The 19,901-nt window shown below is 53.0% G+C and overlaps 1 protein-coding gene across 1 annotated transcript in view; it reads right to left on the reverse strand.

Moving 5' to 3' along the window:
• LOC138648155 (DNA methyltransferase 1-associated protein 1-like) overlaps positions 1 to 19,901 on the reverse strand; it is a 66,000-nt gene continuing 46,099 nt past the window's right edge. Inside the window, exons 6-9 of the mRNA XM_069737658.1 lie at positions 18,268 to 18,453; positions 16,334 to 16,405; positions 1,416 to 1,488; positions 1 to 134 (exon numbers count right to left, since the gene is read on the reverse strand). Coding sequence (XP_069593759.1) covers positions 1 to 134; positions 1,416 to 1,488; positions 16,334 to 16,405; positions 18,268 to 18,453 — 465 coding nt within the window. The remainder of the gene's footprint in view (positions 135 to 1,415; positions 1,489 to 16,333; positions 16,406 to 18,267; positions 18,454 to 19,901) is intronic.

Consider the following 19,901-nt stretch of genomic DNA (forward strand, 5'->3'; position numbering starts at 1 on the left):
TCAGACGCCATCATCGGAGCTCCGGACAAGCCCCATCCTCATTATGTAACTGTCTCGCTCAGACGCCATCATCGAGCTCCGGACAAGCCCCATCCTCATTATGTAACTGTCTCGCTCAGACGCCATCATCGGAGCTCCGGACAAGCCCCATCCTCATTATGTAACTGTCTCGCTCAGACGCCATCATCGGAGCTCCGGACAAGCCCCATCCTCATTATGTAACTGTCTCGCTCAGACGCCATCATCGGAGCTCCGGACAAGCCCCATCCTCATTATGTAACTGTCTCGCTCAGACGCCATCATCGGAGCTCCGGACAAGCCCCATCCTCATTATGTAACTGTCTCGCTCAGACGCCATCATCGGAGCTCGGACAAGCCCCATCCTCATTATATAACTGTCTCACTCAGACGCCATCATCGGAGCTCCGGACAAGCCCCATCCTCATTATGTAACAGTCTCGCTCAGACGCCATCATCGGAGCTCCGGACAAGCCCCATCCTCATTATGTAACTGTCTCGCTCAGGACGCCATCATCGGAGCTTCCGGACAAGCCCCATCCTCATTATGTAACTGTCTCGCTCAGACGCCATCATCGGAGCTCCGGACAAGCCCCATCCTCATTATGTAACTGTCTCGCTCAGACGCCATCATCGGAGCTCCGGACAAGCCCCATCCTCATTATGTAACTGTCTCGCTCAGACGCCATCATCGGAGCTCGGACAAGCCCCATCCTCATTATATAACTGTCTCACTCAGACGCCATCATCGGAGCTCCGGACAAGCCCCATCCTCATTATGTAACAGTCTCGCTCAGACGCCATCATCGGAGCTCCGGACAAGCCCCATCCTCATTATGTAACAGTCTCGCTCAGACGCCCACATCGGAGGCTCCGGACAAGCCCCATCCTCATTATGTAACTGTCTCGCTCAGACGCCATCATCGGAGCTCCGGACAAGCCCCCATCTCATTATGTAACTGTCTCGCTCAGACGCCATCATCGGAGCTCCGGACAAGCCCCATCCTCATTATGTAACAGTCTCGCTCAGATGCCATCATCGGAGCTTCCGGACAAGCCCCATCCTCATTATGTACCTGTCTCGCTCAGACGCCATCAATCGGAGCTCCGGACAAGCCCCATCCTCACGCTGGCATGCACCCGTGCCGCAACCTGGATGATTCCCCTCCCCCGGCGCAGGATATAGTCATATTCTACCATGTTACCTCTCTGACCGCTTCACTTTATAATGGCAGAAGAGAAAGGAAACGCGTGCGGCTGCAGATCAGACAAACTCTCTGTATTAGTGGATAATAACACACTCAGTGCGGCGGCACTACAAAAGAGCGCTGGGCCGCTTCCTCCCCGCACCCCTCCTCCCCCCACTTCTGGCGCCCTTCTTTTTTTTCTAAACTCACCTACTCCGAGTTCCGATAGCATCTGATCCAGAGCTTTAATCTTCTTCTGTCCAACTGAGCTGGGGAGTTTCATCTGCAAACACAAAGGTAGAAAGGAGCCACACAGCTCTCGGTTAGGCCTCACTCGCAGATTCCTAGTTCAAAAGGCAGACGGATCTCTTTTTATAGAGCGGAGAAAAGCGAGACGGAATGAAAGGAAGAAAGGTAGAAAGGAAATGTACAGAGAGGGGGAACGGGGGAGAAGGGAGCAACGCTGGGGGACACGGGGCAGACACCGGCGAGGGAAGGGTGGGCGCGCTGCTCATTGTGCCGCCGGCCGACCAGGAATCCCATTCTGCAATTGTGAGCGCTAACAAAGAGGAGCGGGGGATAAAGTTCACCTCTGCGGATTCACAAAACTACTTCCTGCAGTGGAATGAAGATGAAACGCGCTCACTCGCAGGCTGTCTCGTGTACAATGGCCGCCTTTGATGCCGCGTTCCCATTTAGCGGAGTTTTTCTTCTAATCCTTGTAGGGCAGGCCGCTCTTTCTCCGGCGCACCGCCGGCGCCCCCCGAGCAGTGGGGATTCATTTAGCAGGTGATATAACAAAGAGGCGAGAAGTTAGACTCGACACAGAAGTGCGGCCGAAAGCCCACAAAAGACGGGAGCAAGGAGTAAGCCGGCAGAGCAGAAAGCAGCGGGAACCGGAGGCGCGAAACGCGGCAACACGAATTACCCGTACTCATTAAAAATGACAAGTAAAAATAGGGCCAGTTATCAGGACTAGTTACCTATTGAATTCACGCCGCAGCTTCACAAGGCCACGAGACGGCAGCGCCGGCACCTATTCACCGCCACTGGCGGCCACTTTGATTCTTACAAAGCTCGGTGGACTAGCGCCATGTGAATAATTAGACAAGGAGTAAACGGCCACGGAGCGACCGGACGATACTGCGCTATCTGAATGCTCAGTGTCAGCGCGGTGTATGGCGGTAATCAGCACAGGCAGAACCTCGTTACCTGCGACCGTACAACACAGAACAGCTCATCACCATCAAAAGGGATCGTCACCGTCCTGCGGCCGCAGAGGGAAAGCGCAACTCACTGCCGCTGCACCGAGGAGCCGCATACAGCGCCGCTCCACCGTGTCCTGCCACGCTGCTCCTCACTGACAGAGCCGGCACTGCATGATAGCACACCGACCTGTGGGGGCCTGCAAAGTGGGGGGCAGCTCGGACCCCAGGAATCACATACTGACGGATTCCAGGATTCTCCCACACACTGATGGGGATGTAGATTGTGAGCCCCGATGGGGACAGCGATGATGTATGTACAGCTGTGGAATTGAAGGGGCGATGTTAACAAGTAAAATCAGTATTATTAATGACTTGGGGGCTCTCGACAGAACGCTGGGGTGCGGTCAGCCTCGGCGGACATCGGTACAGAAACCTCCGCACTCCTCTGTGCTTCTCTCAAGAGCTCTGCTGTTGTCAAGCGGCATTTCACATTAGACCGGACCCGGCCCGAGAGGATTTCTGGCAGGACCAGGAAGAGCATGAAGGGCAGCAGATCGCACACCGGCACCGACCACCGTCACACTCCCGCAACCCGTCACACTCCCGCAACCCGTCACACTCCCGCAACCCGTCACACTCCCGCAACCCGTCACACTCCCGCAACCCGTCACACTCCCGCAACCCGTCACACTCCCGCAACCCGTCACACTCCCGCAACCCGTCACACTCCCGCAACCCGTCACACTCCCGCAACCCGTCACACTCCCGCAACCCGTCACACTCCCGCAACCCGTCACACTCCCGCAACCCGTCACACTCCCGCAACCCGTCACACTCCCGCAACCCGTCACACTCCCGCAACCCGTCACACTCCCGCAACCCGTCACACTCCCGCAACCCGTCACACTCCCGCAACCCGTCACACTCCCGCAACCCGTCACACTCCCGCAACCCGTCACACTCCCGCAACCCGTCACACTCCCGCAACCCGTCACACTCCCGCAACCCGTCACACTCCCGCAACCCGTCACACTCCCGCAACCCGTCACACTCCCGCAACCCGTCACACTCCCGCAACCCGTCACACTCCCGCAACCCGTCACACTCCCGCAACCCGTCACACTCCCGCAACCCGTCACACTCCCGCAACCCGTCACACTCCCGCAACCCGTCACACTCCCGCAACCCGTCACACTCCCGCAACCCGTCACACTCCCGCAACCCGTCACACTCCCGCAACCCGTCACACTCCCGCAACCCGTCACACTCCCGCAACCCGTCACACTCCCGCAACCCGTCACACTCCCGCAACCCGTCACACTCCCGCAACCCGTCACACTCCCGCAACCCGTCACACTCCCGCAACCCGTCACACTCCCGCAACCCGTCACACTCCCGCAACCCGTCACACTCCCGCAACCCGTCACACTCCCGCAACCCGTCACACTCCCGCAACCCGTCACACTCCCGCAACCCGTCACACTCCCGCAACCCGTCACACTCCCGCAACCCGTCACACTCCCGCAACCCGTCACACTCCCGCAACCCGTCACACTCCCGCAACCCGTCACACTCCCGCAACCCGTCACACTCCCGCAACCCGTCACACTGCCGCAACCCGTCACACTGCCGCAACCCGTCACACTGCCGCAACCCGTCACACTGCCGCAACCCGTCACACTGCCGCAACCCGTCACACTGCCGCAAACCGTCACACACCGCAAACCGTCCGCCTGTGCACAGCGGCAACCCGTCACACACCGAGACTCACCCACCTGTGCACAGCGGCAACCCGTCACACACCGCAACCTGTCCGCCTGTGCACAGCGGCAACCCGTCACACACCGCAACCCGTCACACACCGCAACCCGTCACACACCGCAACCCGTCACACACCGCAACCCGTCAGTCTGTGCACAGCGGCAACCTGTCACACTCTGCAACCCGTCACACTCTGCAACCCGTCAGCCTGTGCACAGCGGCAACCCGTCACACTCTGCAACCCGTCCACTTGTGCACAGCGGCAACCCGTCACACACTGCAACCCCTCAGACTGTGCACACCGTGACCCGTCACACCCAACACTGTGCGACTCTTTTCTCTGCCCTCTCACCACATTAATCTTTGCACTAAGTTCTCCTCTTTGCGGCGCTGCGCTCTCTTCCGCGTGGACAGACCTCATTGGCTCCTGGGAGCAGAGTAGATTTTAATTTTGCCATCATTAAGAGCAGGTTGTGATTGATGCGGCGGCCGTCAGACTAATATCTGTAGAATGTAGCCGGCCGCAGCGATTCATCCACAAGAGTGATGAGGCTGATTGCTCTCGATGCAGAATGTATTAGGAGTAAATGAGCAGTCTATTACTCAGCGAGCGCCCGCTCTGGAGGAGAGCGCCGTCACCCCAACACCCGGAGCCACACGGGGCGACCGCACCGCCGGCCACCAGCTCATTAACCCCCGAGAAACTGGGCCGCCACCAGCTCATTGACCCCCGAGAAACCGGTCCGCCACCAGCTCATTAACCCCCGAGAAACCGGGCCGCCACCAGCTCATTAACCCCCGAAAAACCGGGCCGCCACCAGCTCATTAACCCCCGAGAAACCGGGCCGCCACTAGCTCATTAACCCCCGAAAAACCAGGCCGCCACCAGCTCATTAACCCCCGAGAAACAAGGCCGCCACCAGCTCATTAACCCCCGAGAAACCGGGCCGCCACCAGCTCATTAACCCCCGAGAAACCGGGCCGCCACCAGCTCATAAACCCCCGAAAAACCGGGCCGCCACAAGCTCATTAACCCCCGAGAAACCAGGCCGCCACCAGCTCATTAACCCCCGAGAAACCGGGCCGCCACAAGTTCATTAACCCCCGAGAAACCGGGCCGCCACCAGCTCATTAACCCCCGAGAAACCGGGCCGCCACAAGTTAATTAACCCCCGAGAAACCGGGCCGCCACAAGTTCATTAACCCCCGAGAAACCGGGCCGCCACCAGCTCATTAACCCCCGAGAAACCGGGCCGCCACAAGTTCATTAACCCCCGAGAAACCGGGCCGCCACCAGCTCATTAACCCCCAAGAAACCGGGCCGCCACCAGCTCATTAACCCCCGAGAAACCGGGCCGCCACCAGCTCATCAACCCCCGAGAAATCGGGCCGCCACCAGCTCATTAACCCAAGAGAAACCGGGCCGCCACCAGCTCATCAGCCCCCCGAGAAACCAGGCCGCCACCAGCTCACTAACCACCGAGAAACCGGGCCGCCACCAGCTCATCAACCCCCGAGAAAGCGGGCCGCCACCAGCTCATTAACCCCCAAGAAACCGGGCCGCCACCAGCTCATTAACCCAAGAGAAACCGGGCCGCCACCAGCTCATTAACCCCCGAGAAACCGGGCCGCCACCAGCTCATTAACCCCCAAGAAACCGGGCCGCCACCAGCTCATTAACCCAAGAGAAACCGGGCCGCCACCAACTCATTAACCACCGAGAAACCGGGCCGCCACCAGCTCATTAACCCCCGAGAAACCGGGCCGCCACCAACTCATTTACCCCCGAGAAACTGGGCCACCACCAGCTCATCAACCCCCGAGAAACCGGGCCGCCACCAGCTCATTAACCCCCGAGAAACCGGGCCGCCACCAGCTCATTAACCCCCGAGAAACCGGGCCGCCACCAACTCATTTACCCCCGAGAAACTGGGCCACCACCAGCTCATCAACCCCCGAGAAACCGGGCCGCCACCAACTCATTAACCCCCGAGAAACCGGGCCGCCACCAGCTCATTAACCCCCGAGAAACCGGGCCGCCACCAACTCATTTACCCCCGAGAAACTGGGCCACCACCAGCTCATCAACCCCCGAGAAACCGGGCCGCCACCAGCTCATTAACCCCCGAGAAACCGGGCCGCCACCAACTCATTAACCCCCGAGAAACCGGGCCGCCACCAGCTCATTAACCCCCGAGAAACCGGGCCGCCACCAACTCATTAACCCCCGAGAAACAAGGCCGCCACCAGCTCATTAACCCCCGAGAAACAAGGCCGCCACCAACTCATTAACCCCCGAGAAACCGGGCCGCCACCAACTCATTAACCCACTCATAATGCTGGGGCACTTACAGTGTATATTTAGCACCTTGACAAAGTCTTCATACCCCGTGAACTTTTCCACATTTTTTCAAGTTACACCTACAAACTTAAATGTATTTCATTGGGATTTTCTGTGATACAAAGTAACAAGTATTTGTGACGTGTAAAGGAAATTACATGAGGTGTACTAACTATTCCAAAATGATAAATCTGAACATTCGGACATTGTGCAATAGTATTCAGCCCCCTGTCCTGTCCTGAGTGACCCATCATCTCCAGCGCAATGCTCGGACTGACCGACTGCGCTCAACCCAAGAGTGACAGCTGCTTAGAAACACCACGATTCGTCCGCCGGCACAATCCGGCAACCCATCACACACAGCAACCGTCCACCTGTGCACAGACCCCAAAGACTGCAGAGAAAGGGGGAGAGACAGACCCCAAAAGACTGCAGAGAAAGGGGGAGAGACAGACCCCAAAGACTGCAGAGAAAGGAGGAGAGACAGACCCCAAAAGACTGCAGAGAAAGGAGGAGAGACAGACCCCAAAGACTGCAGAGAAAGGGGGAGAGACAGACCCCAAAGACTGCAGAGAAAGGAGGGAGAGACAGACCCCAAAAGACTGCAGAGAAAGGGGGAGAGACAGACCCCAAAGACTGCAGAGAAAGGAGGAGAGACAGACCCCAAAAGACTGCAGAGAAAGGGAGAGAGACAGACCCCAAAGACTGCAGAGAAAGGAGAGACAGACCCCAAAAGACTGCAGAGAAAGGTGGAGAGACAGACCCCAAAAGACTGCAGAGAAAGGTGGAGAGACAGACCCCAAAAGACTGCAGAGAAAGGAGGAGAGACAGACCCCAAAAGACTGCAGAGAAAGGAGGAGAGACAGACCCCAAAAGACTGCAGAGAAAGGAGGAGACAGACCCCAAAAGACTGCAGAGAAAGGAGGAGACAGACCCCAAAAGACCGCAGAGAAAGGGGGAGAGACAGACCCCAAAGACCGCAGAGAAAGGGGGAGAGACAGACCCCAAAGACCGCAGAGAAAGAGGGAGAGCCAGACCCCAAAAGACCGCAGAGAAAGGAGGAGAGACAGACCCCAAAACACTGCAGAGAAAGGAGGAGAGACAGACCCCAAAGACTGCAGAGAAAGAGGGAGAGACAGACCCCAAAAGACTGCAGAGAAAGGGGGAGAGACAGACCCCAAAAGACTGCAGAGAAAGGAGGAGAGACAGACCCCAAAAGACTGCAGAGAAAGGGGGAGAGACAGACCCCAAAAGACTGCAGAGAAAGGAGGAGAGACAGACCCCAAAAGACTGCAGAGAAAGGGGGAGAGACAGACCCCAAAAGACTGCAGAGAAAGGGGGAGAGACAGACCCCAAACGACTGCAGAGAAAGGGGGAGAGACAAACCCCAAAAAACTGCAGAGAAAGGAGGAGAGACAGACCCCAAAAGACTGCAGAGAAAGGTGGAGAGACAGACCCCAAAAGACTGCAGAGAAAGGTGGAGAGACAGACCCCAAAAGACTGCAGAGAAAGGTGGAGAGACAGACCCCAAAAGACTGCAGAGAAAGGAGAGACAGACCCCAAAAGACTGCAGAGAAAGGAGAGACAGACCCCAAAAGACTGCAGAGAAAGGAGGGAGAGACAGACCCCAAAAGACTGCAGAGAAAGGAGGAGAGACAGACCCCAAAAGACTGCAGAGAAAGGAGGGAGAGACAGACCCCAGAAGACTGCAGAGAAAGGAGAGACAGACCCCAAAAGACTGCAGAGAAAGGAGGAGAGACAGACCCCAGAAGACTGCAGAGAAAGGAGGAGAGACAGACCCCAGAAGACTGCAGAGAAAGGGGGAGAGACAGACCCCAAAGACTGCAGAGAAAGGAGGAGAGACAGACCCCAAAAGACTACAGAGAAAGGAGGAGAGACAGACCCCAGAAGACTGCAGAGAAAGGGGGAGAGACAGACCCCAAAGACTGCAGAGAAAGGAGGAGAGACAGACCCCAAAAGACTGCAGAGAAAGGAGGAGAGACAGACCCCAAAAGACTGCAGAGAAAGGGGGAGAGACAGACCCCAAAAGACTGCAGAGAAAGGGGGAGAGACAGACCCCAAAAGACTGCAGAGGAAGGAGGAGAGACAGACCCCAAAAGACTGCAGAGAAAGGAGGAGAGACAGACCCCAAAAGACTGCAGAGAAAGGAGGAGAGACAGACCCCAAAAGACTGCAGAGAAAGGGGGAGAGACAGACCCCAAAAGACTGCAGAGAAAGCTTGAGAGAGACAGACCCCAAAATACTGCAGAGAAAGGAGAGACAGACCCCAAAAGACTGCAGAGAAAGGGGGAGAGACAGACCCCAAAAGACTGCAGAGGAAGGAGGAGAGACAGACCCCAAAAGACTGCAGAGAAAGGAGGAGAGACAGACCCCAAAAGACTGCAGAGAAAGGAGGAGAGACAGACCCCAAAAGACTGCAGCAGTAAGTGAAGCGAAAGGTGGTCCTACATATTACTGACTCTGGGGGCTAAATACAAATGCAGGGCACGATTATTAATTAATTATCAAATTAATTATCAAATTTATCTCTCTAAAATAATTAGAAAACCTTGTAACATCTGCGTTACATGTCACAAATATGAAGTAGAATCCAAAAAATACATTAAGGTGTAATGTGAAAAGGTGCAAATAGTCACGATATATTCTCCAGAGCTGCACTCACTATTCTGCTGGTGCAGTCACTGTGTACATACATTACTGATCATGAGTTACACCCTGTATTATACTCCAGAGCTGCACTCACTATTCTGCTGGTGCACTCACTGTGTACATACATTACATTACTGATCCTGAGTTACATCCTGTATTATACCCCAGAGCTGCACTCACTATTCTGCTGGTGCAGTCACTGTGTACATACATTACATTGCTGATCCTGAGTTACATCCTGTATTATACCCCAGAGCTGCACACACTATTCTGCTGGTGCAGTCACTGTGTACATACATTACATTACTGATCCTGAGTTACCTCCTGTATTATACTCCAGAGCTGCACTCACTATTCTGCTGGTGCAGTCACTGTGTACACACATTACATTACTGATCCTGAGTTACATCCTGTATTATACCCCAGAGCTGCACTCACTATTCTGCTGGTGCAGTCACTGTGTACATACATTACATTACTGATCCTGAGTTACATCCTGTATTATACTCCAGAGCTGCACTCACTATTCTGCTGGTGCAGTCACTGTGTACATACATTACTGATCCTGAGTTACATCCTGTATTATACCCCAGAGCTGCACTCACTATTCTGCTGGTGCAGTCACTGTGTACATACATTACATTACTGATCCTGAGTTACACCCAGTATTATACCCCAGAGCTGCACTCACTATTCTGCTGGTGCAGTCACTGTGTACATACATTACATTACTGATCCTGAGTTACCTCCTGTATTATACTCCAGAGCTGCACTCACTATTCTGCTGGTGCAGTCACTGTCTACATACATTACATTACTGATCCTGAGTTACCTCCTGTATTATACCCCAGAGCTGCACTCACTACTCTGCTGGTGCAATCACTGTGTATATACATTACATTACTGATCCTGAGTTACCTCCTGTATTATACTCCAGAGCTGCACTCACTATTCTGCTGGTGCAGTCACTGTGTACATACATTACCGATCCTGAGTTACATCCTGTATTATACTCCAGAGCTGCACTCACTATTCTGCTGGTGTAGTCACTGTGTACATACATTACATTACCGATCCTGAGTTACACCCTGTATTATACTCCAGAGCTGCACTCACTATTCTGCTGGTGCAGTCACTGTGTACATACATTACATTAGTGATCCTGAGTTACATCCTGTATTATACTCCAGAGCTGCACTCACTATTCTGCTGGTGCAGTGACTGTGTACATACATTACATTACTGATCCTGAGTTACCTCCTGTATTATACTCCAGAGCTGCACTCACTATTCTGCTGGAGCAGTCACTGTGTACATACATTACATTACTGATCCTGAGTTACCTCCTGTATTATAACCCAGAGCTGCACTCACTATTCTGCTGGTGCAGTCACTGTGTACATACATTACTGATCCTGAGTTACATCCTGTATTATACTCCAGAGCTGCACTCACTATTCTGCTGGAGCAGTCACTGTACATACATTACTGATCCTGAGTTACATCCTGTATTATACCCCAGAGCTGCACTCACTATTCTGCTGGTGCAGTCACTGTGTACATACATTACTGATCCGGAGTTACTTCCTGTATTATACCCCAGAGCTGCGCTCACTATTCTGCTGGTGCAGTCACTGTGTACATACATTACATTACTGATCCTGAGTTACATCCTGTATTATACCCCAGAGCTGCACTCACTATTCTGCTGGTGCAGTGACTGTGTACATACATTACATTATTGATCCTGAGTTACATCCTGTATTATACTCCAGAGCTGCACTCACTATTCTGCTGGAGCAGTCACTGTGTACATACATTACATTACTGATCCTGAGTTACCTCCTGTATTATAACCCAGAGCTGCACTCACTATTCTGCTGGTGCAGTCACTGTTTACATACATTACTGATCCTGAGTTACATCCTGTATTATACTCCAGAGCTGCACTCACTATTCTGCTGGAGCAGTCACTGTACATACATTACTGATCCTGAGTTACATCCTGTATTATACCCCAGAGCTGCACTCACTATTCTGCTGGTGCAGTCACTGTGTACATACATTACTGATCCTGAGTTACTTCCTGTATTACACCCCAGAGCTGCGCTCACTATTCTGCTGGTGCAGTCACTGTGTACATACATTACATTACTGATCCTGAGTTACTTCCTGTATTATACCCCAGAGCTGCGCTCACTATTCTGCTGGTGCAGTCACTGTGTACATACATTACATTACTGATCCAGAGTTACATCCTGTATTATACCCCAGAGCTGCACTCACTATTCTGCTGGTGCAGTCACTGTGTACATACATTACATTACTGATCCTGAGTTACCTCCTGTATTATACCCCAGAGCTGCACTCACTATTCTGCTGGTGCAGTCACTGTGTACATACATTACATTACTGATCCTGAGTTACATCCTGTATTATACCCCAGAGCTGCACTCACTATTCTGCTGGTGCAGTCACTGTGTACATACATTACATTACTGATCCTGAGTTACATCCTGTATTATACTCCAGAGCTGCACTCACTATTCTGCTGGTGCAGTCACTGTGTACATACATTACATTACTGATCCAGAGTTACACCCTGTATTATACTCCAGAGCTGCACTCACTATTCTGCTGGTGCAGTCACTGTGTACATACATTACATTACTGATACTGAGTTACATCCTGTATTATACCCCAGAGCTGCACTCACTATTCTTCTGGTGCAGTCACTGTGTACATACATTACATTACTGTTCCTGAGTTACCTCCTGTATTATACTCCAGAGCTGCACTTACTATTCTGCTGGTGCAGTCACTGTGTACATACATTACATTACTGATCCAGAGTTACACCCTGTATTGTACTCCAGAGCTGCACTCACTATTCTGCTGGTGCAGTCACTGTGTACATACATTACTGATCCTGAGTTACATCCTGTATTATACCCCAGAGCTGCACTCACTATTCTGCTGGTGCAGTCACTGTGTACATACATTACATTACTGATCCTGAGTTACATCCTGTATTATACCCCAGAGCTGCACTCACTATTCTGCTGGTGCAGTCACTGTGTACATACATTACATTACTGATCCTGAGTTACATCCTGTATTATACCCCAGAGCTGCACTCACTATTCTTCTGGTGCAGTCACTGTGTACATACATTACATTACTGTTCCTGAGTTACCTCCTGTATTATACTCCAGAGCTGCACTTACTATTCTGCTGGTGCAGTCACTGTGTACATACATTACATTACTGATCCAGAGTTACATCCAGTATTATACTCCAGAGCTGCACTCACTATTCTGCTGGTGCAGTCACTGTGTACATACATTACATTACTGATCCTGAGTTACATGCTGTATTATACTCCAGAGCTGCACTCACTATTCTGCTGGTGCAGTCACTGTGTACATACATTACATTACTGATCCTGAGTTACATCCTGTATTATACCCCAGAGCTGCACTCACTATTCTGCTGGTGCAGTCACTGTGTACATACATTACAATACTGATCCAGAGTTACATGCTGTATTATACTCCAGAGCTGCACTCACTATTCTGCTGGTGCAGTCACTGTGTACATACATTACATTACTGATCCTGAGTTACATGCTGTATTATACTCCAGAGCTGCACTCACTATTCTGCTGGTGCAGTCACTGTGTACATACATTACATTACTGATCCTGAGTTACATCCTGTATTATACTCCAGAGCTGCACTCACTATTCTGCTGGTGCAGTCACTGTGTACATACATTACATTACTGATCCTGAGTTACATGCTGTATTAGCCTCCAGAGCTGCACTCACTATTCTGCTGGTGCAGTCACTGTGTACATACATTACATTACTGATCCTGAGTTACATCCTGTATTATACTCCAGAGCTGCACTCACTATTCTGCTGGTGCAGTCACTGTGTACATACATTACAATACTGATCCTGAGTTACATCCTGTATTATACCCCAGAGCTGCACTCACTATTCTGCTGGTGCAGTCACTGTGTACATACATTACATTACTGATCCTGAGTTACATCCTGTATTATACCCCAGAGCTGCACTCACTATTCTGCTGGTGCAGTCACTGTGTACATACATTACATTACTGATCCTGAGTTACATCCTGTATTATACTCCAGTGCTGCACTCACTATTCTGCTGGTGCAGTCACTGTGCACATACATTACATTACTGATCCTGAGTTACATCCTCTATTATACCCCAGAGCTGCACTCACTATTCTGCTGGTGCAGTCACTGTGTACATACATTACCTGCAGTCACCACTAGAGGGAGCTCTCTGCATACAGCCTGTACATAGCTCCCTCTAGTGGTGACTGATGCACACAGTGGGATTACACATCCATGTAGAGTATTTGGCGCTTTGTGTCGGTAGCAATCCTTCGTCACCATACGTCAGCACTTCACCCCGACTTGTCTGGTGACAGAACTATATAATACACGTGTAACTGACAGGCAGATGTAGAGGAGCGCCGGGTAGAAGCTGGTGCTGTACAGATGCCGTAGATCTTCAGTGACGGGTGAGAACGATCGCAGATCCCAGCCCGCTACATTATAAGTAACGATCATTTGTATATGGCAGCATAATGCGGGCAGTAATATCGCCCCCCACAGGTCCACGGGCTGCTGGGTTATAAGTGATGGCGCCTCCATGATTGGAAGATATCCGCAGATATTAATGACGGGTCTCCGGAGCAGCGCTCAATCATCAAGATAATAACGAGGAGCTCAGAGTGGGCGCACCCCAAACACCAAGATGGAGGCGAGTGACCCTCACAGCTTGTGCTACAACGGGGATGTGAAGTGGAAGCCACCCCTCAGTGTCATGGCCGCGATCGCTCGCCCCGAGGGCCCGTGTGCCGGTCAGAGGCGCCGCTTTCCTGCAGGTTCCGAGCGTCGCCCTCCAAGGGGAGTGGAGGTTGGACTGTAGGAGCCACTGACGACCAGTCCGGCCTCAATCATTATTAGCAAGGAAGAGGACTAAGAGGGCGAGAGGAGGAGGAGGAGGGCAGCGGGACGACAAGGAAGAGGGCAGCGGGACGACGAGGAGGAGGGCAGCGGGACGACGAGGAGGAGGGCAGCGGGACGACGAGGAGGAGGGCAGCGGGACGACGAGGAGGAGGGCAGCGGGACGACGAGGAGGAGGGCAGCGGGACGACGAGGAGGAGGGCAGCGGGACGACGAGGAGGAGGAGGGCAGCGGGACGACGAGGAGGAGGAGGGCAGCGGGACGACGAGGAAGAGGGCAGCGGGACGACGAGGAAGAGGGCAGCGGGACGAGGAGGAGGAGGAGGGCAGCGGGACGACGAGGAGGAGGGCAGCGGGACGACGAGGAGGAGGGCAGCGGGACGAGGAAGTGGAGGGCAGCGGGACGACGAGGAGGAGGAGGGCAGCGGGACGACGAGGAAGAGGGCAGCGGGACGACGAGGAAGAGGGCAGCGGGACGAGGAGGAGGAGGAGGGCAGCGGGACGAGGAGGAGGAGGAGGGCAGCGGGACGACGAGGAGAAGGAGGGCAGCGGGACGAGGAAGTGGAGGGCAGCGGGACGAGGAGGAGGAGGGCAACGGGACGAGGAGGAGGAGGGCAACGGGACGACGACGAGGAGGGCTGGACGAGAAGGAGGAGGGTGAGATGAAGAGGAGGGCAGCGGCACGAGGAGGAGGAGGGTGAGATGAGGAGGAGGGGATAACGAAGAGGCTGAGACGAGGAGGAAGGTGAGATGAGGAAGGAGAGATGAGGAGGGCGCTGTGCTCAGCAGACACGTATACTGCGGAGATTCTCCACCGCTGCTAATTAATCACCTGGCGACTGTCAGCAGCGGAATATTAATAAGTGCTGACACCGCGCCCGCTGCCTTCAGTGTCCCCGTCCCAGCGGCCATGTCCATCTCTGTCAGCCCGGCACAATCACGCTTTGCATTTGTGCACAGAAGTCGTTTTGAGCAGGTGAACTTGATCTCACGCGGCTCTTGTCGTCTCTTCTCCATTAGGCCGAGCGGCGCCCGGGTTATAGATTTAACTGCTTCACTGCCGCAGTGTCACAGATGGAAACCAGCCCTGACAATGTGTGTCCTGCTAACAAAAGTTCAGGATTGGGGTCTCATCCCCCACTACTAGGTCTACAGACAGTGAGTGGGAGTCTTATCCTCCATTACTAGGTCTACAGACAGTGAGTGGGGGTCTTTCCTATGCTCCTAGGCCTACAGACAATGAGTAGGGTCTCACCCTCCACTACTAGGCCTACAGACTGAGTGGGGGTCTCACCCTCCACTACTAGGCCTACAGATAGTGAGTGGGGGTCTCATCCTCCACTACTAGGTCTACAGACAGTGAGTGGGGGTCTTTCCTATGCTCCTAGGCCTACAGACAATGAGTAGGGTCTCACCCTCCACTACTAGGCCTACAGACTGAGTGGGGGTCTCACCCTCCACTACTAGGCCTACAGATAGTGAGTGGGGGTCTCATCCTCCACTACTAGGCCTACAGATAGTGAGTGGGGGTCTCATCCTCCACTACTAGGCCTACAGACAGTGAGTGGGGGTCTTTCCTATGCTCCTAGGCCTGCAGACAGTGAGTGGGGGTCTTTCCTATGCTCCTAGGTCTATAGACAATGAGTGGGGGTCTCATCCTCCACTACTAGGCCTACAGACAGTGAGTGGGGGTCTTTCCTATGCTCCTAGGTCTACAGACAATGAGTGGGGGTCTCATCCTCCACTACTAGGCCTACAGACAGTGAGTGGGGGTCTTTCCTATGCTCCTAGGTCTATAGACAATAAGTGGGGTCTCATCCTCCACTACTAGGTCTACAGACAATGAGTGGGGGTCTCATCCTCCACTACTAGGTCTACAGACAATGAGTGGGGGTCTCACCCTCCACTACTAGGCCTACAGACAGCGAGTGGGATCTCACCCGCCACTACTAGGTCTACATACAGTGAGTAGGGGTCTCACCCTCCACTACTAGGCCTACAGACAATGAGTGGGGGTCTTTCCTATGCTCCTAGGTCTATAGACAATGAGTGGGGGTCTCATCCTCCACTACTAGGCCTACAGGCAGTGAGCCGGACGTTCTCTCCCCCGTACATTCTGGGTGCCATACTATACCTTACCCTCTGGCTGCGCAGCGTCACCCCAGCGGACTTGAAGTCTGGGAATCTGATGCCAGCGGTTTCGGGCACAGCCTAAAAATGAAGAGATGCAGAAGATGATTATATTGAAAAACGAATAAAATCTTCATCATAACCCAAGGTGGGAGTACACCGCTGCTCGCACTGAGCGGACAAGACTATTTTATAATCAGAGATAAGTTCTGGGGTTCGTTGGCGCCCTGCTCCGGCGCCCAGCAGTGCGGGGTCTGCGCAGGCTGCGAGTACCCCACGGCAATAGTGGTATCATGGTCACTGACAGCAGGATACAAGGATCTGTAGGACTTGTCTGTCGGTCATTAATGCAGACAGGAAGTGTCGTGTGCACAGGTAGATGTGTCCTCCACGGCGCACAGGTAGACGTGTCCTCCACGGCGCACAGGTAGACGCGTCCTCCACGGTGCACAGGTAGAGGTGTCCTCCACGGCGCACAGGTAGATGCGTCCTCCACGGCGCACAGGTAGACGCGTCCTCCACGGCGCACAGGTAGACGCGTCCTCCACGGCGCACAGGTAGACGCGTCCTCCACGGCGCACAGGTAGAGGTGTCCTCCACGGCGCACAGGTAGACGTGTCCTCCACGGCGCACAGGTAGAGGTGTCCTCCACGGCGCACAGGTAGATGCGTCCTCCACGGTGCACAGGTAGATGTGTCCTCCACGGCGCACAGGTAGATGCGTCCTCCACGGCGCACAGGTAGATGCGTCCTCCACGGCGCACAGGTAGATGTGTCCTCCACGGTGCACAGGTAGACGCGTCCTCCACGGCGCACAGGTAGATGCGTCCTCCACGGTGCACAGGTAGATGTGTCCTCCACGGCGCACAGGTAGATGCGTCCTCCACGGCGCACAGGTAGATGTGTCCTCCACGGTGCACGCTGGCGTGGCGGTGGGCAGTTGGTTTTTAGGCTGGTTTGGGGGCACACAGATGTGCGTTACATCTACAGAGACCTAGCAGCAGTGGAATGATGTGCGAGACGGAATCAGCCGGGATCAGCGGATCCCTCCATGCCGGACTTGCAGCTGCGCCCCGACCTCCGCGCCGCTCACATCAGGGCGGGGAGTGTAACCCGAGGGGTTTGGTTTTATCATCTTCAGATATTACAAATGCATCTGAAAAAAACTTTGGCTTTGGTTTTTGAATTTGGTGAATGTTTATAAAATCATCTATGAATAATATTAAAAGGCTGAAAGCAGCACAAGTGGCTCCGCGTCCCCACGGATCGGAGCTTGGAGGACACGATTAACTCCTGAGCTGCTGGAGGGAGCGGCCCTGGAGCAGCGGCACTTGGCTCAATAGCTGTGTGATTGCAGCCATTAAACACCCAGAGGATGAGGGGCTCCGGGGAGCGGCACCGTCCTCGCTATTGATCCAAGGTTTCCTGATTGCCCCCTGAGCGTAAACACAGCAGAGAGGGCACTTAGCATGCAGGCGGCACAAGGGCGGCCTGACACTGCTCAATGATTTTACGCCAGGACCCATCAGTGAGGAGTCGGCCCCTGCAGACATGAGCCAGGCCTTAATTCCAGTTATTTGCAAAAACAAATACGAGACAACACAGCGCATGTAATTAAAGCAGGGAAGGGGGAATCACGGCCCCCAATGTGAGGAGCCGCACCCTGCGATTGTCAGCTCATGGGAGCAGGATACTAATGAGGACAGCCACCTCTGTGTATTACCATTATATACTATGGGGGTCTTGTCATGGGGACCCTCATCCAGTACAAGGCCAATAATGGCGGATTTCCTGCAGCGACACTGAGGGCACCAGATGCCCGGACCTCTACAGAGGGGCTCTGCATGGTGCACGCAGTCGTGCACAGTATCTGATGATGCTAATACACCGTACAACCCTCGGGGGACATCAGGACACCCCACATACTGATGCCAGGGGTCTTACAGGCTTCTCAGTCTCCTTCTTCTGAGGCAGCTTCTTCTTGGTGGCTTTCCTCTCGGCACGCCGCAGCTCGGTGGTGGTGTCGGCGGCGGTGATGAGCTTCTGGAGGTCCTGGGCTTTCTTCTCTCGTTCCTTCTTCCTGCTCTCGATCTTCCGCAGCTCTTGGATAAGATATTCCTCCTCCGACACCTGCAGAAAGGAAACCAGACAAATCAACAGTGAGCGGAGGGCGCCACCCGGAGGATGAAACCTGCATTACAGCCAAGACTGACGACGCGGCCATGTACCGGTCCACGACCTCTGTGGACCCAGCACAGGTGAGCGCACACACACTGCACCCTGGGCCTAATAATGCCGGGTGCACAGACGCTGTCCGGATGTACGGAGCATGCAGAACCGTACCACAACTCATGGAAATCACTGGCAATATTCCACAGAGACTTTCTGTTCACAACGTTAAGATCTTTGTTTGCTGTAAGTGAACAGGATCAGACCGACTGACACACTGTAACAAACAGCCAGCACAGGAGGCAGCGCTGTGGACGGTCTGGACCACAAACCCTCAGCTGTGCTGGGCACTTTACACGGGTGATAACACAGGTCTGCGACTAAAAAGCCGTTTCATTATTTTCATCTAATTTCCATGTATTTTGGTGTGCTGAAAACAAAAAAAAATATTGAAAAAAATCCTGGACGGCAGGATTTGCCACAAAATGCAAAATTCTCTTCAAATTTAGTATAATTTTCTCAATTTTTGGTATTTTTTTATCTTAGGGTTTTGAAAGTAAAAATTACTATTAATTAATTCACATCAATGCATTGAAGATATACAATGCCAAAAATATAGAACTTTCAAAGAAAAGAACTTTCAGAGTGAGCTAATGAAGCCCGCATCGACATGTGGCACGCTGAGCGAGCGGCTCCGACACGCCCGGCGCAATGCCATGGTTTTATCTGGACTCTCGCCTGTTCACACTTTCTCATCTCAGTTCGTGTTCGCTCGTCATATTCAACCGTGTTTCCCGAAATTAGCATTATGGCTCAGCGGAAGTGGATTCATTCACCTGACAGTTTCTGTTACATTTGTGGAGAATATCCTCAAAAAGAAGGGTGGATTGCATTTAAAGAGTTCGTGGAGAAATTTCTAGGCGATAAAGACCCTGACTACAAAAAAAATCGTCGGACTAATGCTGAAGCATTTCAAGCTTTAGGTCACCTGATGAGTTTGAACGTTCCTCCATTCCCACCGTGACAACTTTCCTGAAAATGTGGGAGCTGTGAGGGAAGAGCGAGGTGAACGATTCCACCAGGACATTAAAGAGATGGAAAGCAGATACCAGGGAAGATGGAGCATTACAATGATGGACAGAAGATACCAGGAAAGATGGAGCATCACAATGATGGCAAGAAGATACCAGGGAAGATGGAGCCTCACAATGATGGACAGAAGATACCAGGGAAGATGGAGCCTCACAATGATGGCAAGAAGATACCAGGGAAGATGGAGCCTCACAATGATGGCAAGAAGATACCAGGGAAGATGGAGCCTCACAATGATGGACAGAAGATACCAGGGAAGATGGAGCATCACAATGATGGACAGAAGATACCAGGGAAGATGGAGCATCACAATGATG

This window comes from Ranitomeya imitator, chromosome 8 (assembly GCF_032444005.1).
Source record: "Ranitomeya imitator isolate aRanImi1 chromosome 8, aRanImi1.pri, whole genome shotgun sequence".
NCBI classification, from domain to species: Eukaryota; Metazoa; Chordata; class Amphibia; order Anura; family Dendrobatidae; genus Ranitomeya; species Ranitomeya imitator.